The sequence below is a fragment of the Salarias fasciatus genome, chromosome 20, assembly GCF_902148845.1.
Source record: "Salarias fasciatus chromosome 20, fSalaFa1.1, whole genome shotgun sequence".
NCBI lineage: Eukaryota > Metazoa > Chordata > Actinopteri > Blenniiformes > Blenniidae > Salarias > Salarias fasciatus.
In genome coordinates this window covers 25,862,756-25,880,675 of record NC_043764.1, presented here as the reverse complement: position 1 = coordinate 25,880,675, position 17,920 = coordinate 25,862,756, and the positions used below count along the sequence as shown (strand labels likewise).

Below are 17,920 nucleotides of genomic sequence, written 5' to 3'. Positions count from 1 at the left end.
CTGAGTCAAAATAAAGCTTTTGTTGAAGAAACACATGACAGAAATAAAGTTGCTGACAAAAACATGGCTCATTATATAAATCAGCTCAACTATGAACATTTAGTTCACATAGTGTTCGTATTTGAACATTAATAACGACATAAAGACAGAGCACCGCCCTCATCTGAGGCTCAGTCAAACCTGGCCTCCGGATGTAGGCGGGGCAGCGCTGTGTCGCACTGTGTCCGTTGCCGAGTCTCTTCTCAGTATTTTAATGAAAATTAAAAGAAAATGTAAAAACGGCCAAGTTCAATTCATAATTAGTTTATAAAATCACTGGAAAATACAACCATTTCATTTATTTTTGTAATTTTATTTTATTTTTATTTTTGTGACAGTCGGGGAAGCCCGGCCTCCCCTTCCTCCTCACGGCACGTCGCTGCTCCGTTGTGTTTTGGTTTTCCAGCGTCCCTGTTCCGTAATAAAAGATTATCATTTTTTCTTTTTGTAATCTATTTTTGTCCTAGAAATTAGGTTTCTTTGTTGGCCTGCTTGTGCCTTGAGCTTAGCTCTTTTTTTTGTCTTTTGATAACCTTTTTTTGTCCTGGAAATTAGTTTTCTTTGTTGGCCTGCTTGTGCCTTGAGCTTAGCTCTTTTTTTTGTCTTTTGATTCAATATTTTTGTACTGGAAATTAGTTTTCTTCGTTAGCGTACTTGTGCCTTGAGTTTTGCTCTTCTTTTTTCTTTTTTTAGGCTATTTGCGTCCTGGAAAGTAGCAACTTACTTCCACTACTTCCCTACACCTTGTTCTAAATTCTCCACCCATTGTTCTAAATTCCGGCACTCTGTTCCATCTTCTTGTCTGGAGCTCAGAGTCCCTCACACACCCGCAGGAAGGTGAAGAAGGGCATGGTGGACTCGACGGCCTTGGCTTTTCCCTTCGGCTCGGCATCGTCTCTGCTCATCTGCCACTTGAGGAACGTGGCAGCTGAGATCAGTCCCCAGTCGTAGAATAAATCGAAGAACATCTGCAGGAAGTCTGGACAACAGGAGAGGAGACAGACATTAGAGGATTTCTGTGAGTGCTCCTTCTTGGTGTCAAAAGCCACAATGTAGTCAAGAAATTCATCTTACCTGTAGGGTGACCGAGGGACTCATTCAGAGCCTGAAGGGCATAAAGCGCCTGCAGCTGTCGCTCATCGTCGGAGTCCAGGTATTGTCGTAGGACCGGCAAGCTCTTCTTCAGGACGACTGTGTCCACTCGACAGCTGGCTTCATTACCTGTGCAGCAAAGCAAGAGAAAGAGTGAGGGTGAGTGCATGGCGAGAAGTCGCTCCGTTCCCACTGGGAATGTTATAGCGGGGCTGACACCAGAGGAGGGTCTCCTCCAGGTGCTGCGGTGCTTACCGTTCACTGCGGGCTGACGCACGGCCTTCAACACAGCTCTCATGAAGGAGGACGACTTAATCTGACTGTCCTCCACGTTGGCCTGAAAAAGAGAAGAACACAGCGGCTCTAAAGGCTCCGTGGGCTCCACAGGCGCCACTGATTCCACCTGCTCCACCTGTTCCTCTGGGTGAACAGGCTCCAGCGGTTCCACCTGCTCCACCTGTTCCTCTGGCTGAAGGGCCTCCACGGGTTCCACCACTTTCACTGTCAACAAAAAATGTAGAGTCACATTAGTGTTTATGTGGAGTTTTTACACACTGTTGAAAACAACAACGAAGTCAAGCTGTTCTGATATTTAGGAAATAATCATAATAAAACATGTGTTTGCGTCATGCAGGCTTGGTATCGACCACCGTCAGCTCACCTGGCTCAACTCTGTTTTCCTCCATGGCTGCTTGTTGTTTGGCCTCTTTTTTTCTCTGTCTCCTGGCTCTTTTCTTCATCTTTCTTAGCTCCTCATAGTTCAATTGAGCCAGTTTCAGCGGTTCCACAGGCTCCAGTGGTTCCACCGGCTGAATGGGCTCCAGCGGTTCCACCGGCTGAACGAGCTCCAGCGGTTCCGCCGGCTGAAGGTGCTCCAGCGGTTCCGCCGGCTGAACGAGCTCCAGCGGTTCCGCCGGCTGAAGGTGCTCCAGCGGTTCCGCCGGCTGAACGAGCTCCAGCAGGTCCACCTGCTGAATGAGCTCCAGCGGTTCCACTGGCTGAAGGGACTCTTGTGGTTCCACCTGCTCCACTGGCTCCACCGCTGTCACTGTCAACAAAAAATGTAGAGTCACATTTGTGTTTTTGTGAGGTTTTTCCACACTGTTTAAAATAACAACCAAGTCAAGCTGCTCTGAGCTGCTCTGATATTTAGGAACCAATCATAATAAAACATGCAGGTTTGGTATCGACCATCGTCAGCTCACCTGGCTCAACTCTGATTTCCTCCATGGCTGCTTTTTGTCTGGCCTCTTTTTGTCTCTGTCTCCTGGCTCTCTTCTTCATCTTTCGTAGCTCCTCAGAGCTCAATTCAGCCGGTTTCAGCGGTTCCAGAGGCTCCAGTGGTTCCACCGACTGAATGGGCTCCAGTGGTTCCGCCGACTGAAGGGACTCCGGCGGTTCCACCGACTGAACGAGCTCCCGTGGTTCCGCCGCCTGAAGGGGCTCCAGCGGTTCCGCCGACTGAAGGGGCTCCAGCGGTTCCGCCGACTGAACGAGCTCCCGTGGTTCCGCCGCCTGAAGGGGCGCCAGTGGTTCCACCAACTGAAGGTGCTCCAGTGGTTCCACTGGCTGAAGGGGCTCGAGTGGTTCCGCTGACTGAAGGGGCTCCAGTGGTTCCGCCGGCTGAAGGGACTCCGGCGGTTCCACCGACTGAACGAGCTCCAGCGGTTCCACCGGCTGAACAAGCTCCAGCGGTTCCGCCGGCTGAACGAGCTCCAGCGGTTCCACTGGCTGAATGCGCTCCAGCGGTTCCGCCGGCTGAAGGGGCTCCAGTGGTTCCGCCGGCTGAAGGGGCTCTAGTGGGTCCACCAACTGAAGAGACTCCAGTGGTTCCACTGGTTGAACGAGCTCCAGCGATTCCGCCGGCTGAAGGGGCTCTCGTGGTTCCACCTGCTCCACTGGTTCCACTGCTGTCACTGTCAACAAAAAATGTAGAGTCACGTTTGTGTTTTTGTAGGGTTTTTACACACTGTTTAAAACAGCAACCAAGTAAAGCTGCTCTGAGCTGCTCTGAAATTTAGGAAACAATCACAATAAAACATGCAGGTTTGGTATCGACCACCGTCAGCTCACCTGGCTCAACTCTGCTTTCCTCCATGGCTGCTTTTTGTCTGGCCTCTTTTTTTCTCTGTCTCCTGGCTCTCTTCTTCATCTTTCTTAGCTCCTCAGAGCTCAATTCAGCCGGTTTCAGCAGTTCCACAGGCTCCAGTGGTTCCACCGGCTGAATGGGCTCCAGTGATTCCACCGACTGAAGGGGCTCCAGTGGTTCCACCGGCTGAACGAGCTCCAGCGGTTCCACCGGCTGAAGGAGCTCCAGCGGTTCCGCCGGCTGAAAGTGCTCCAGCGGTTCCGCCGGGTGAACGAGCTCCAGCGGTTCCGCCGACTGAAGGTGCTCCAGCGTTTCCGCCAGCTGAAGGTGCTCCAGCGGTTCCACCGGCTGAAGGTGCTCCAGCTGTTCCACTGGCTGAAGGGGCTCCAGTGGGTCCACCAACGGAAGGGGCTGTAGTGGTTCCACCGGTTGAACGGGCACCAGCGGTTCGGCCGGCTGAAGGGGCTCCAGTGGTTCCACCAACTGAAGGGGCTCCAGCGGTTCCACCGGCGGAAGGGGCTCCAGCGGTTCTGCCGGCTGAACGAGCTCCAGCGGTTCCACCGGCAGAAGGGGCTCCAGTGGGTCCACCAACTGAAGTGGCTCCAGCGGTTCCACCGGCTGAAGTGGCTCCAGCGGTTCGGCCGGCTGAAGGGGCTCCAGCGCTTCCGCCAGTTGAAGGGGCTCTCGTGGTTCCACCTGCTCCACTGGTTCCACCACTGTCACTGTCAACAAAAAATGTAGAGTCACATTTGTGTTTTTGTCGGGTTTTTACACACTGTTTAAAATAACAACCAAGTCAAGCTGCTCTGAGCTGCTCTGATATTTAGGAAACAATCATAATAAAGCTTGAGTTTGCATCATGCAGGTTTGGTATCGACCACCGTCAGCTCACCTGGCTCAACTCGGTTTTCCTCCATCTCGCTGGTCTCACTGTGTCTCTGCTTCACATCTGTCTTTTTCATCTTTCCAGCGCCGCCATGTCTGGGTCTTGTGGGGGAAGTGGAGAGCCGAGACCAAGGCGCTGACAGCAGCGCAGGGTCTCGTTTGGGGCCGGCGGTCTTGGAAACTCTTGTTTCTGCAAAAGAGATCAATCAAGGAAAAGCCTCATTATCACCACTCACACGCAGCAGCACATTAGAAAAACAGCAGAAACTTCAGATTTTGTCTTTTTGTGTTGAGCAGAACAAAACATAAACGCCACAGCAGCGTATTTGTGACATTCTCAAGCATCAAATGAGGAATCTAATCCTCATAATTCACCTGTACTGACCAGGGATGAAAACAACGAAGCACTTTTATTCTCTTATGTCTTTTCTTTGACACACTTGCTAACTCTAACCCTAAATCTGCAATTAATCAAGATTGAAAAAAGTTCCCTATTGACAGCGCTTCATTAATTAACTTCAATTAATGCCATTAAAACTGACAGCCCCAATTAAAGTATTTGTTCGGATTCAAAAAAAGAGAGAAATCAAGGAGGAAGCGATCTTACCAGAGTTCACAGCTGGAGTCCATCCACGACATCCCCGTTCCCGTAGCGAGCGACCCTGTGGGCGCAGCTGGAAGGCCTCATCTGACTGTGGCCGCTGCAGGAAAATAGAGAGATAATTATGGATTCTGTAGTCTTGAAGAAATGTAACACTCAGAAAAAGAATGCACTGTGTCTTTTCTTAAAACAATGGAAACGTGCTCATTCTGCTCCAGCTGGAAAAATGCATTTACAACATCCGTCCTGGAGGAGGTCAGCGTCACTGCTGGTAAAAAAGCAGTGAAAAGGCAGTAGTTTCCATCCAGCTGCTGGAAGTGGAGCTCAGCCTGCCTGCAGTGTGTCTCACCTTTGAAAACCTGGGGGTGTTCCAGGGGATGAAGGTCCTGGTGGGAGCAGAGAAGCTGCTTTCTTTGTTCCGGTATGGAGAAGCGACCGAGGTTCCTGAGAACACACCATCACACAGAGAAAACACACAGTTTAAAAACACTGATCAGTCAGAGTGGCGACTGAAGGACATATTCATGTTTCACTATTTCTGCATGAGGGCAAATCATAAGTCAGCTGAGAGATTCTCAGCCTTATAGAGGATTTCCACTGAGGGACTCACCTGCTCGTCTCCATTCGGTTTTGGGGAACAGCTGCTTCGTCGTTTGGAGCTGCTCCTCCTGTTGCTCCATTTCAGCCTCTTGGTGGACCTGGAGGAGGGTCTTCGGGCCCTGGTCGGCCTTGCGAGGAACCCACTGTTCCTGAGAAGAATCAACGGATTTTGTTAATGTCGGTCCAGGAGTTAAGAGTTCAATCTCTCAACCCAAACACGCACCTCTTTTAACGCCACCACGTCCTGCAGCATGAAGCGGATTCGTGCCGACGTTCGGCGCTCCTGGATCAGTTCTTGAATCTGATTGAACATCTGATCCATCTGTTTCTGATGGAAAGAAAAACAAGGAGAAGATGAGAGAAAGTGTTATTTTTGTTTCTCTGTTTCAGAACAACAAAAAGCAGTTATTTGGGAAGTTCCTTTCATTTCACTCTAACTCTCACTTTCTTCCCTCAGATTAAATAAGACTATATGCTCCGATTGAAGGGACTGATTTTCACATCAAGGTTTTCTGGTTTGGAGCCTTTAAGATAAGCTGAGCTAGTTTGAATCTCACAGAAAATTCTCTTGTAATTTTCAGCACCATGGCTAAATATATGTCCCAAAAGTGTCAGTTTGATATTTGAGGAAAATAAAAACATCAATCCAGAACCGATAAACCGGCATCCTCAGTCTCACCTTGGCTCCTTTAGCGTTGAGCTCTTTGCCGACAGTTGTGAGCAGCGCGCAGAGACCCTGCAGCGAGTCCTCGTCCTGTCTCTCTAACAGCTGGGAGGTACAGCTGAAAATAATGGCCGCCGTCAACATCTTCAACTTGAAGAGCTCTCCAATGAGTTTGACGAGTCCGAGTGAGCGCCTCCGAGCCTTGGTCTTGATATCCTCCAGCTCCTCCTGGAGCCGCTCGCGCTCTGTAGTCTGAAGAAAGAAAGAAAAACATTCACATGAGACTCACTGAGCCGTTCAGACATATCTGCGAAACAATGAGAAGTTGAATCAACACTTACGGATGCAGAAGAGTCCAGCTCCGCCTGCTTCTTCTGAACCACCACGTCGTCACTCCTCTCCATGTCGAACTCCTTCTGGCAGCGGCGAAGCAGCAGCCTGCGGAAGGTCATTGTGCTGTCGGCTTTCTCGGCCATCTGCACCTTCACCTGTGAACCACAGACAGAGGTTAAGGTTAGGGGGAAAAGCAAACCGCTTCAAAAATGTTTGTGTGGCACAAACCATTCATCATTTTTAACTTCAGAACACGTAAAAGCATTTAAAAAGTATTTCTGATGGGAAGGTTCATGTTGGTGGATCATGAATTCATGTTTCCCCAACAGAAATTCACTTTTTCAACATTCATCACCAAATCAGTGAGTCTCCAAAAGAACAGATCAAAACAATCAGGCCTCTGAAGATCGCCCGAGCTACTTGATATTCAGACAGACGCATTTGCAACTACAACCCAATGTCCTCTGTTTTAAAATGTACACTTTCATTCTTAACGAACTGTGATTAAAAAAAAAAAAAAGCGTGCTTACAAGGGCAAGGCGGTGGCACAGCTGTCCGTACATGACGGAGAAGCTGGGCTCGTCGATGGCCTTCTGGAAGACCAGGTCCACCACACCGCTCAGCCTCTCCTCGGAGTCGATGTTCAGCTCCAGCACCTGCTCCACCAGCCGGTCGAACCTCTCCGGAGTCAGTTTATTCAAGATGACCCGCACTTGCCGCAGGAGGTCCTGGGGGGGAAATCATTTTAAAAATATGGTTAATCAGTGAGAACATCAAACATTTAGCCGGCACAGGAACACTGAAATCCGTAGTGCAGTGTAGGTAGAGTGTTTTGAGTGTGAACTTTTGCCCGTACCTCCGTTTGCAGCATTTCTGGGTCCTTCGCAGGGCTGCTCCTCTTCATTCTGGGCCTCCAAGCATTGCTGCACTTGTTAAGGTCACCATTGTTCAAGCAGAAGGTCCGAACCTGAGCTTCCTGTGGCTGTGAAGGCAACAGGACACAAATAGAGAATACAGAGTTCATGTTTTCAGAAAAAAAATGGAAAAAAAAGTGAACGCAAACAAATAGAGATATTTAGAAAAAAATCTGATGTTTGAGCATCACTGAAGTAGCTAAAAGCAGCTGGAAATTAAAACTGATCATTTTTGATAATTGTAGCATAGGTCAATAATGAATTTAGTGGTATATCTGATGGCACAGTTGCAGCAGGAGCTAAGAAATACCTCAGTTAAATTAAGGGCTCACAGAAGTTGTATTTCAAGCTAATTATCCACATGTTAGAACTGTGTTTGTTGGAACTGAATGCTCTTGTCTTACCTCAGGGTCGCAGGCCTCCTTAGTCTGCGGGGAAGTCATGTTTTGTAAATCTGAACTGTTCATATTCAGTCTCCTGGTTAAACCGTTCAGAGTAAGCCTTGTAAAACGCTCGGAAATAGTCTCCAAAACTCTCCAAAAGTCTCTAAAAGTCTCTAAAAGATGCCAAAAAGTGAAGTCGCTCGACAAGCTGAATTCACTCCGGGAATCAAATGCAAGTGATCTGAAGCTAGGCAGATGCAAGCAGGAAGCTATGGGCTTCTGATGAGACAACAGGCTCCTTTCAAGTGGCGGTCACATTGGCAGCCAATGGTGATGCCATAGCTAACCATTCGTGACGTCACCCGTTTGTTTCTATGACCACCAAATGAGGCTCCCGGAGGCGGCCATGTTGGAATGAATGAATCAGAGACGAAAAAAAGACAGCGAGGGGGCGGGGCTGACTGAGAGCCCAGGACTGCGGTGCTGTGTGGTCACATACCCGTCAAGTGAGAAGGTTCCCCGTATTTTAATGAGGGGAAATGCAATTTTAGCAAATACGGGCGTATTGCCATTTCTGTAATCCAAAAAGAAAAAAATACGGAAAAAAAAAAAAAATTACTAGAGAGAACCGAAAATCAACTAGAAGTCCTTCCGGAAAGCTGAGTCACGTTGTAAATATATTTTTTTAATTACTCTTTAACACAACGTCAACAGCACACAAAGGGCGCCTCCTTCCCATAGCCGTGAGATGGATTATATGCTACAAGCTCATTTTTTATCAAAAGCATCAGTCAGGTGAAACAACATTGATTTCTGAGGGGAGTGCTGCAGTGTAGAGGGACCGTCTGCAAGTTACAAGACACTGCAACAGGGAAGACAATCAGTGGCGGACCGTGCATTTCACATTAAGGCCTTCAGAACAGATCCGCCTGAACCAATCCACCTCTCAATAACTATTTTGTCTACAAAAAAAAAAATCTTATTATGCAGATATGCACATAAAGAGTTGTTGCACAGCAGATAGATACTTGTGCAGCCAGAATAAATGCCTTTGCTGAAGTGCACAAGTCTCCTACTACATCTGTGTACATACAATAAGCATCAACAACTTAATAAAACAGCAATATTATTTAGGAAAAGAGGAACATTTTACTCACCAAAATCCTGATTATTTGAAAACAAAATACATCCTCCTTTCCTTCCTCAAAAAGAGTTCAACTGCTCTGTCATATAGATTATCCGTGCCTTTCAGTTCCATAAAGCCAGGGCTGAAAGTCCAGCTTGCCCTGTGGTATTTCTGGCATAAGTTTTATTTCTTTTCAGGTCTTCTTCTTCTTCTTCTTCTTTGGAACAATTGAGGTAGGCGACCAACAACTTAGGTGCATACCGCCCCCTACCCAGACAGCAAGACGACATTGAATAAACGTTGATATTTCATCAGAACCATCAGAATGGTTGATATCAATTTTTCAACCATAAATAAACATTGAATCATCATTGCAATATAGATGGAACCTGATGTTGATGACTATGACATGGAAACAACGTTGATTTATGATCTCCGACTGTGGTTGATTTAGCATTTATATCTGGTTGATCTGGTGATGACACCACTGTTGATAAACAGTTGAAGAATGGTTGACCTCAAAAATACATTGATTGAAAAACCATCGATTTATGGTTGACATGGAGACTGCATGCAAGACAACATTGAATAAATGTTGATATTTGATCTGAGCTGTGAGACTGGTTTATATCGTTTTTTCAACAATAAATAAATATTGAATCATCATTGCAATATAGATGGAACCTGATGTTGATGACTATGACATGGAAACAATGTTGAATTATGATCGCCGACTGTGGTTGATTTAGCATTTATATCTGGTTGATCCTGTGATGACACCAGTGTTGATAAACAGTTGAAGAATGGTTGACCTCAAAAATACATTGATTGAAAAACCATCGATTTATGGTTGACCAGGAAACGATAAGCTTGCCCGGGAAATATGATCGAAAAATAGATGATGTATTGTTGCCTGGGAGATCATCGCCTGGACACTGAAGCCAAAGCACCAGGTAAGCAGACATTCTTCCATCTATTGTCAAAAATCTGGGAATTTCTATGCATACGCCGAGGTTATTGTAACAAATCTGTGATCCAGTTTCGATTTAATTTGTAAACTGTGCGATTCGAGGCAAACTGTAGGAGTATGGAGATTCTGTGCCTGTAACAGTCCACCGGCAGCTGTCGGTTGCCCCCTCCGCCCGTTGGGAGCACGGCTTCGCAACGGGGCATTCGGGGGACCCTGTCCCGCTCCCCATTCGGGACCAGCCGGAATGGTTAGCGGGACCGGGTCAGCTGATCGCCCCGCTGCGAAGTCTGGCCGTGGCTGCCAGCACTGCTATCTTAAATCCATCATCAGTTGTGGTGTTCTGATGATCTAAGGGCCCGGTCACACCGCCCGAACTTTGCTGGAGTGTTCCTGGAGCGGTGAAAAAAAATTAATCACCGCTCGTAACCGTTCACCACCGTTCACCACCGTTTAACAGAAGTTTGCCTCCGTTAAAGCCACGCCGTGTACGCTCGGCCACCGCTGATGTTACCGGAGGGGCCCTCCCACCGCTCCGAAAGTTTTGAGCTGCACAAAATATTCCGAGCGGTGAGGAGCGTTGAATTTTCCGCCCCGGCTCCACCAACGCCCAATCCAAGTTTGGCACCGCCAGACGCAAGTTCGTGGACGCTCGGGTCCGCCAGGCCAACGCAATCTGGGACGCTGGACCACCGCTGCTTCGCTGCGTTGCCCGGGCGGCGATTAAACGTTGCACAAACGTCGGTGGAGCGGTGAGAAGCGTTCTACGAGCGGACAGGGGTTGCTGGAACAGTGGAATGGAATAATAAATGAAAAAGGTTGAAGTAATATTTATAAAACAGTATTTTTTTTCACAGTTGTTAACACCAGAACAGCCAAGACGTTCTGACAGACCTTTTGGGTTTTTAGAATTCTAATAAATCTGTTAAAATCATTCCCCTGTCCTCTAATTCTTTGACTTTTCCTAAACATGTGTCTTGTATGTTTTTCTGAAGCAAATAAGGTTTCTGAAGCAAATAAGGTCCTAACAATGACACACATAATATTACAAAGCATTTATACCTCCAAAAGATAAAGAAGACGCACTTCGCGTTGCTTTTTTTCTGCGATTGATTTGTTTTGGTTCATGTGCGCGCATCTGAACAGGGAGCTAGCTCTGACAGCAGACAATCGGCCAAAAATATCAACCCCCCCCCCCCAAAAAAAAAAAAAAAAAAAAAAGACAATAAAAAGAGGCATAACAGAAGCTTCAGCAATGACACAGGAGGTCAGTGAGGGGGAATCGGATGGCGGAGACGTGTCGGACAGTCCAGTAGAACCTACAGCGGCGCATGAAGCGCTCACACGTCACCTCCAGGTATAGAGAATTACTGTAGGCTACTGTCAGTTTACCACTAGATAATAATAACATAAAATTGTGTGAAAAAAAAATAAACTAATGTGATAAATCTCTACACAACAGTGAACACGGTAGTTGGAGCACTGCAGCTTCTCCAGATGTGCCAGTTACAGATTCGGGTAAAATATTATATCCTCCATCAAAGTACAGCAAACCAAGTGTTTTTCGTTTCCAAAAATTAATTTGAGAACGAACATATTTTCTGAACAAATACCTTTGTCCTGTCGAGCCTGCAGTCCCAGAATCAAATGAACAGGGTCAGACAGACTGTGTGTGTGTGTGTGTGTGTGTGTGTGTGTGTGTGTGGGGGGGGGGGGGGGGGGGGGGGTCCGTCCTGGTGCGCAGCCAGGGAGACTTATTTTACAAATTGATGTGCGTATAGTGTGCGTGTTTATCAAGGAAACCAGTGCGCAGAGTGTGAGAGGTGACAGCTGCGCAAATGCGCTGTAAAAAGTCAAATAAATTTTAAAACCTGATTTGAGGCATTAATACAGCAGACATGAGGCATTAAAAGGTTTGCTGATCCTCTTGACTTAATATTTTGTTCATTTATGTTAATTTCTAATACATTAGATTACAGAAAAACAACCTGCTGCTGTGCTCCTGCGCAAAAACACTAAAAAATGTATGATGGTCTGGCTGATCGTTGCAGCCTTTGGAGGGGGTGTAACATCAGCGGTGGCCGCCGAGCGTTTACGGCGTTGCTTGAACGGAGGCCAACTTCTGTTAAACGGTGGTGAAGGGTTACAAGCGGTGATGGATTTTTTTCACTGCTCCAGGGACCCTCCGGCAAAGTTCGGGCGGTGTGACCGGGGCTTTAGCTTGTTCCATGTTCATTAGCATATCTGGCTCCGTCCGAAATCTTTGCTTGATCTTGCTCGCTATTTTTGTGCGCGTGTGTGTTGGTGTGTGTGGAGTAGCCACTGTCACTACCCGATGTAAGGTCTCACTGTTAAAAACCCCTTCTTAACAAGCAGGCCCGCCCACGGCTGGTCAACATCTCCAGATGCATTTATCAAATGTGCAGATGCATTTTGCAAATTCCACAGACACACTATGTATCGTTAGAAAGCTTAAATTCTCATGAATCCGTTGGTATAAACCACTTTCAGATGTGATTACCACAGCGGGTAATATTAACACATTTGTCCAACAAACAGCAAATAAAGTAAACAGCGCAACTCACCTTTGGAGGCTCTTAACTGATCATAGATGAAAATATTCCAGCAAAAACTGAAACAGTCCAAACGTATGCATCCAGACAAAGCTAGAAAGTATAGCATTTTGTCCAAAACATGTCTTGAAAGAAGCAAATAATCCAGAATTTGACACGCCTCCGCGTGCACATCCCATAATAATCCATAATTTTATCAGATCTATGCCTGTCTATCTATTCCTTGGACTGCTCTGTTTCGTCCACACTCCCGAGCCAAGGTACCGCAGCCGCACACTGACTAAAAGCTCGCTGCGCGTCTTCTGAAGCTCTCTGGCGCCCCCCAGGGGAGGCGCGCCTCACACTTTGAAAACCGCTGGTTTAAGTGATAAAAAGCAGATATTGTACGAGCACTTTTATTTTTCAGAGCTTTAAACACCATTATATTTTCTGAAAGTTACAAGGTTTCAGACATTCTGTTGCACTGCTTCTCTTCATTTTCAGTTGAAATTAAAGCAGGCTATGTAACATTGTCCACACGTCCCTCTATTTTGTTCTTCGTGTAGGTAGGCGTGGGAAAAAAAATATTTAAAAATGTGAGGACCAAGCAACAACCCAAGGTTCTCCCCTGAGAACCAGACAAAAAATATTATGTGTAACCCTGTATCTAGACCAACATTAACATAGAAAGTTGCAATTCCTGTGGAATATGGGTGTGAATGCTGTGACTGCAATTTCAAAAGAATCATGAAAGAATTGAAAGGTTTATAATTTTTTTTTAATTAAACAAATCATCCAGCATTCAGACAGACAGAGAATATTGACAAGGGTGAGCTCAGGTAGATCAGGCATGGCAGATGACGTTGGAGGCTGTTGGTAAGGAGGTGGAAAGAGTGAAAAGAGAGCAAATCTGGAAAAACAGACAACCCCCCCCAACCCTCCACCAAGATAAATTGTTTTTTTTTTTGGGGGGGGGTTGAATACAGGTGCACATTCTGGCAATGTTTAGCAACACTAATGTTTGCTTTTTCCTTTCTCTTACAGATCAAAATAGAAAACAAACTTCACTTCAAGAGAAAGCAAAAAAAAAAGGTAACGAAAAGCAAAATGGAATCACGGTGGACAAAGAGACGCAGGGTTTTGTCTATGGTAAAGGCTTGTGAGTCAGAGATACTCAATGACTTTGAAAAAGCCAACACTGAGGTGAAAATTTCACCAGTAGCAAAGGGCCAGGCAGCTATAGGAGCTGTGAGATCAACAGTGGGTGAGAGCCATGCATCATTGGATGCTGCGCCTGAGTGCACATCAAATTCCAAGCATCATCTTGATCCAGATGATCATCACTATCAAGAAGATGATCATCTTGATCATGACGATGATCGTCTGGATTGTGATGATGATTATCTTGACCGTGATGATGATCATGACACTGATCATTTTACTCATCACCATGATCATCATCAACATGATGAAGATGTGGATCATGTGGATGATGATCCCCCAACAATACAAGTCTTAATCACAAGCCTTAGATTCTGGGCGTCAACATTTTCTGTATCATTAGTGGCACTGACTGCTCTCTTGAGCATTTTGCGTGCATTTCATCCCGAGTTGCCAAAAGATGCTCGCACAATTTTAAGGACACAAGGTGAAATACAAACAATAAAAATAGAGGGGGGAGAATATTATCATGTTGGCCTAGCCACAGGATTGATGTCAAGACTAAAGTCTCTGAAGCTGCCTGATAATTTGTCTAAAATTAAGCTCCAGTTTAACATTGATGGTCTGCCACTATTCAAAAGCAGCAAAGTTCAGTTCTGGCCTATCCTAGCAACAACTAACCTACATTTGAGTAGATCCCCATTCCTTGTCGGCCTCTTCTGTGGCTTTAGCAAGCCAAAAAGTGTCTTTGAATTCCTGGGCCCATTTGTTAAGGATCTTGCTGACATTCTAAAAAATGGAGTTGTTCACAATGGGAAGCAGATACTGGTTGAAGTGTGCTCATTTGTGTGCGATGCCCCAGCTCGGGCTTTCATAAAAAATACTAAAAGCCACAATGGTTACTCTGGATGTGACAAGTGTTTTCAAGTTGGTGAATGGCACAACAAAATGACCTATCCAGACACAAATGTCAAATTGAGAACGGACACAGACTTTAATTCTATGATTGATGAAGACCACCACTTGTGTCAAACACTGCCCCCACTTGCTGGTCTGGTGAAGATGGTGACAATGTTCCCATTAGACTACATGCATCTATGCTGTCTGGGGGTAACTAGGAAGTTGCTGTATATTTGGATTAAAGGCAGGTCACTCGCCACTAGGCTGCCCAGTAAAACAATTGAAGATATTTCCCTAAAGTTGATGAGACTAAAACCTTATACACCTGCTGAATTTTCTCGCAAACCCAGGCAACTGTCGGAAATAGATCGGTGGAAGGCAACAGAGCTGCGGTACTTCATGCTTTATGCTGGCCCAGTAGTACTGAGAGACATAATTCCCCTTGCAATGTACAACAATTTTATGTTGTTTTCAGTGGCCATGCATCTACTGTTGTCTCCACAGTCATCTAAACAGATAATTGATTTTGCTCAAGAACTGTTAATTTCATTTGTGAGGCACTTTGGGCAGTTGTATGGCAGAAATGAAATAACATATAATGTACATCAGCTGACACACTTGGCAGCAGAATACCATCTCTTTGGTCCATTAGACAACATATCAGCCTTTCCATACGAGAATTACTTGGGTCAGCTGAAGCGCCTGTTGCGCAAGCCTCACTTGCCTCTACAACAAGTGATTAAAAGGCTTTCAGAAAAACCTGTGCAGACCACAATCTCTGTCAAGACAGGACACAAATTCATGCATCCTCACCATGACGGCCCACTGACATCTTGCACTAGACATGGAGAGCAATACCGCAAGCTCCAAACAGAGAAGTTCACTTTGTCATCCAAGTCTGGGGATAACTGTTTTCTGATTCTTGACGACATTGTACTTATTGAAAACATTGTCAGGATCCCAGAGGCTCAAGAGACCTTTGTCATCTTTCGAAAGTTCACCAACAAAGAGTCCTTCGCCCAGTATCCGTTTCCCTCTGAGAGGATTGGGGTGTTTACAGTTTGGGGGCTGAACATGGCAGTCAGTGTGGCAAAGCTTCAGCATATTGTCAAAAAGTACATACTTTACCCTGACAAAACACAATTTATTGCTGTCCCAATTGTCCATACCAATTAATAAAGACATGAAGTTTCCAAAAACTTCATTTGATCTGTCTGATAATTAATGAAATCGGTTCCCTTTTTTTTTGCTTGTGTGTTCAATAGTCTGCCTCAAGATGAGTGAGAGGACAAACAAACAATGGTACATAGTTAAATTTAGTAGTGGTGCTGTAGAAATTATTCCAAACATTTGGATTGATGGGGATGAGGTGTTCTGGCCCCCACTCAACCCCAAGGACACCAATAAGCTCCATTCAGTCATCCGAAACAGGGAGCAGCCAAGGCCTGGATGGCAGATTCATAAGCCTGTGAAGGTCCTCAGCAGCCATGGTGGGTTTGACTCAGACGTCTGCACACAGGTCCATGTTTGAATGATATGAAAAATATTGATTACATTATATTACATTATAAACATTGTCGTCAATAATATTAAAATACTACAGGGCCTACACAGTATATGAATGTAATTTTTTGTTCTTGACATTAACTGTACCTGGATGTTGTACTGTAATGTAGGTGACCATGCTGAGGCAAACAAATGGCTGTCCAGGTATCTCAGCGGAGACTATGACACAACAGACATTCAGTCCGAAGACGAGTGTACTCCTCAGCTGAAAAGAGCAAGAAGGTGATACGATCTGTTAAAGTTAATACAGTTTATTGATGTACTAGCAGACACTTCTGTCCACAGAAAGGTGTTAATTGAATCATTTTTGTTGATGTTTGGGCCAAAGCCTTCGGTTTCCATGCCTAACAATTAAATGTATAATTTCCTCACTTTTGTCGAGGGGTTTGCAAATGCTCAACCTTTCACATATTTCATGTTACCTCTGTGGCATAAATGTAAATGTGCAGTTCAGGTTAAGCTTCATTACCCCTTCTGTAAACAAACAGCCACTTGATTTTCTAAACTGAATGACTCCACAAAACATGCTAAATGTGGAACATGCAGATCAATTTTCACTAAAAAAGCAAAGAAAATGCCAAACAAACAGTTGTGGGTGTAGCCAGATTAGAAGTGTGTTTGAGGCAAAATATAGCCCATTTGGAAAACAATTGGTTTACTAACAACCACTATCTATCCGCATACCTGATGGTTGCCCAAACCCTGGTAGAATAGGTCGAGGGGGAGTTTGACTAGTACTTGTAGTCCCAAAAAAAAATCATTTAAAGGGTCAGGTTTTTTGTTTGTTCAGGAAATTCCTCTCTCTTTATACGTGTGTCTTTATATGTGTGTGTGTGTGTGTGTGTGTGTGTGTGTGTGTGTGTGTGTGTGTGTGTGTGTGTGTGTGTGTACACATCCATATGTGTGTATGTGTACATAATCAAAATGATTTCTCCTTTGTGGACTTATAGGCCGAATCCCAGATATTATTCAGAATCTGACAGTGGTGAAACCCAGGAAAGACTCCCACAAGCCCCCAGAATTCTGTATCCAGGTAAATGTGCGTGCGTGTGTGAGTGTGTGTGCACGTGTGTATAATGCAAGATTTGGCAGAGCATTAAGAATCTGATTATCATCTCGTATCATCTCCTCACCTCCAACCATCCAATCAAATCTAGCCTCATCTTCCCCCAAAACATATGAGACCCTCCAATTTGGTTGTCTCTCTGAGGACCTCTTTCAGAAGAGTTCTGTCTCTGGCACCTTCATGGAAGAGTTCCAAAGCCAAAGTTTGCTGGCCTCACCAACTGGAATGCAACTCCCACAGGAGTCATCTCCTGCAGGTATATTTTAAAAAGAAACATTTAAATATTGCAATTTTGGAAATTTTAAAATTCAAACGTGCTAAAAACCCTGTCAAATGGTCTGCTTTCTATCCTCATATTAGTTGCGGATTCAAGGGACAATGCACAGCAGGCCTTAAAAGGCAAGTGCAACAATGTTATTTCATCTTTCCTCTGTGCTTTTCACTAACAATAAGCCGCCAACTTTCAATAGTTCAATTGACAAATTGCACATAAACTAAATATTTTAGTTTATAGGCAAAATTAAGGACATACTTGGGATCAAACATGTGGGACCACAACTCATGTCACCACTGAACTGAGATAGCAGAATTGTTAATGTGAAATACTGTCCTTGGAGGGCGTTTCTTCTCAACTACATTTACACTGTGGAACAAAATTTGTTATGTGAGCTGGGTATGGTGTAGTTATGTTGGCAGAAAAAGCAGATCTGCAGAACTGAGAATACTGAAACAGATCTTTTACATATTTTCCTACATCTAAACATGACTGGCATTTCTCTCTCTCACCTTATATTACACATACAAATAGTTAAATTGTTGTTAGATTGTTTATAAGAAAGTTAAAATGAATGGGATTCCAAACCACTAAATTGTAATACAGGGTGATGGAAAAAAAAAAAAATTAGAATATTTCTACATATTACTGAAATTTCTAAATTCAGTGGGGTGGACACTTATAGTGCATGTTTTTCAACAGATGTGG

General features: G+C 45.0%; 1 protein-coding gene across 1 annotated transcript; it reads right to left on the bottom strand.

Moving 5' to 3' along the window:
• Positions 1-848: 848 nt before the first annotated feature.
• LOC115407452 (eukaryotic translation initiation factor 4 gamma 3-like) lies at positions 849-7,660 on the bottom strand. The gene is made up of 11 exons (XM_030117800.1): positions 7,622-7,660; positions 7,160-7,285; positions 6,834-7,031; positions 6,312-6,458; positions 5,986-6,222; positions 5,524-5,634; positions 5,317-5,449; positions 5,056-5,150; positions 1,387-1,468; positions 1,114-1,251; positions 849-1,018 (listed from the first exon to the last, which is right to left on the bottom strand). Exons 1-11 carry the CDS (start codon positions 7,658-7,660, stop codon positions 849-851), a joined length of 1,476 nt encoding a protein of 491 aa, XP_029973660.1.
• Between the last annotated feature and the right edge of the window lie 10,260 nt (positions 7,661-17,920).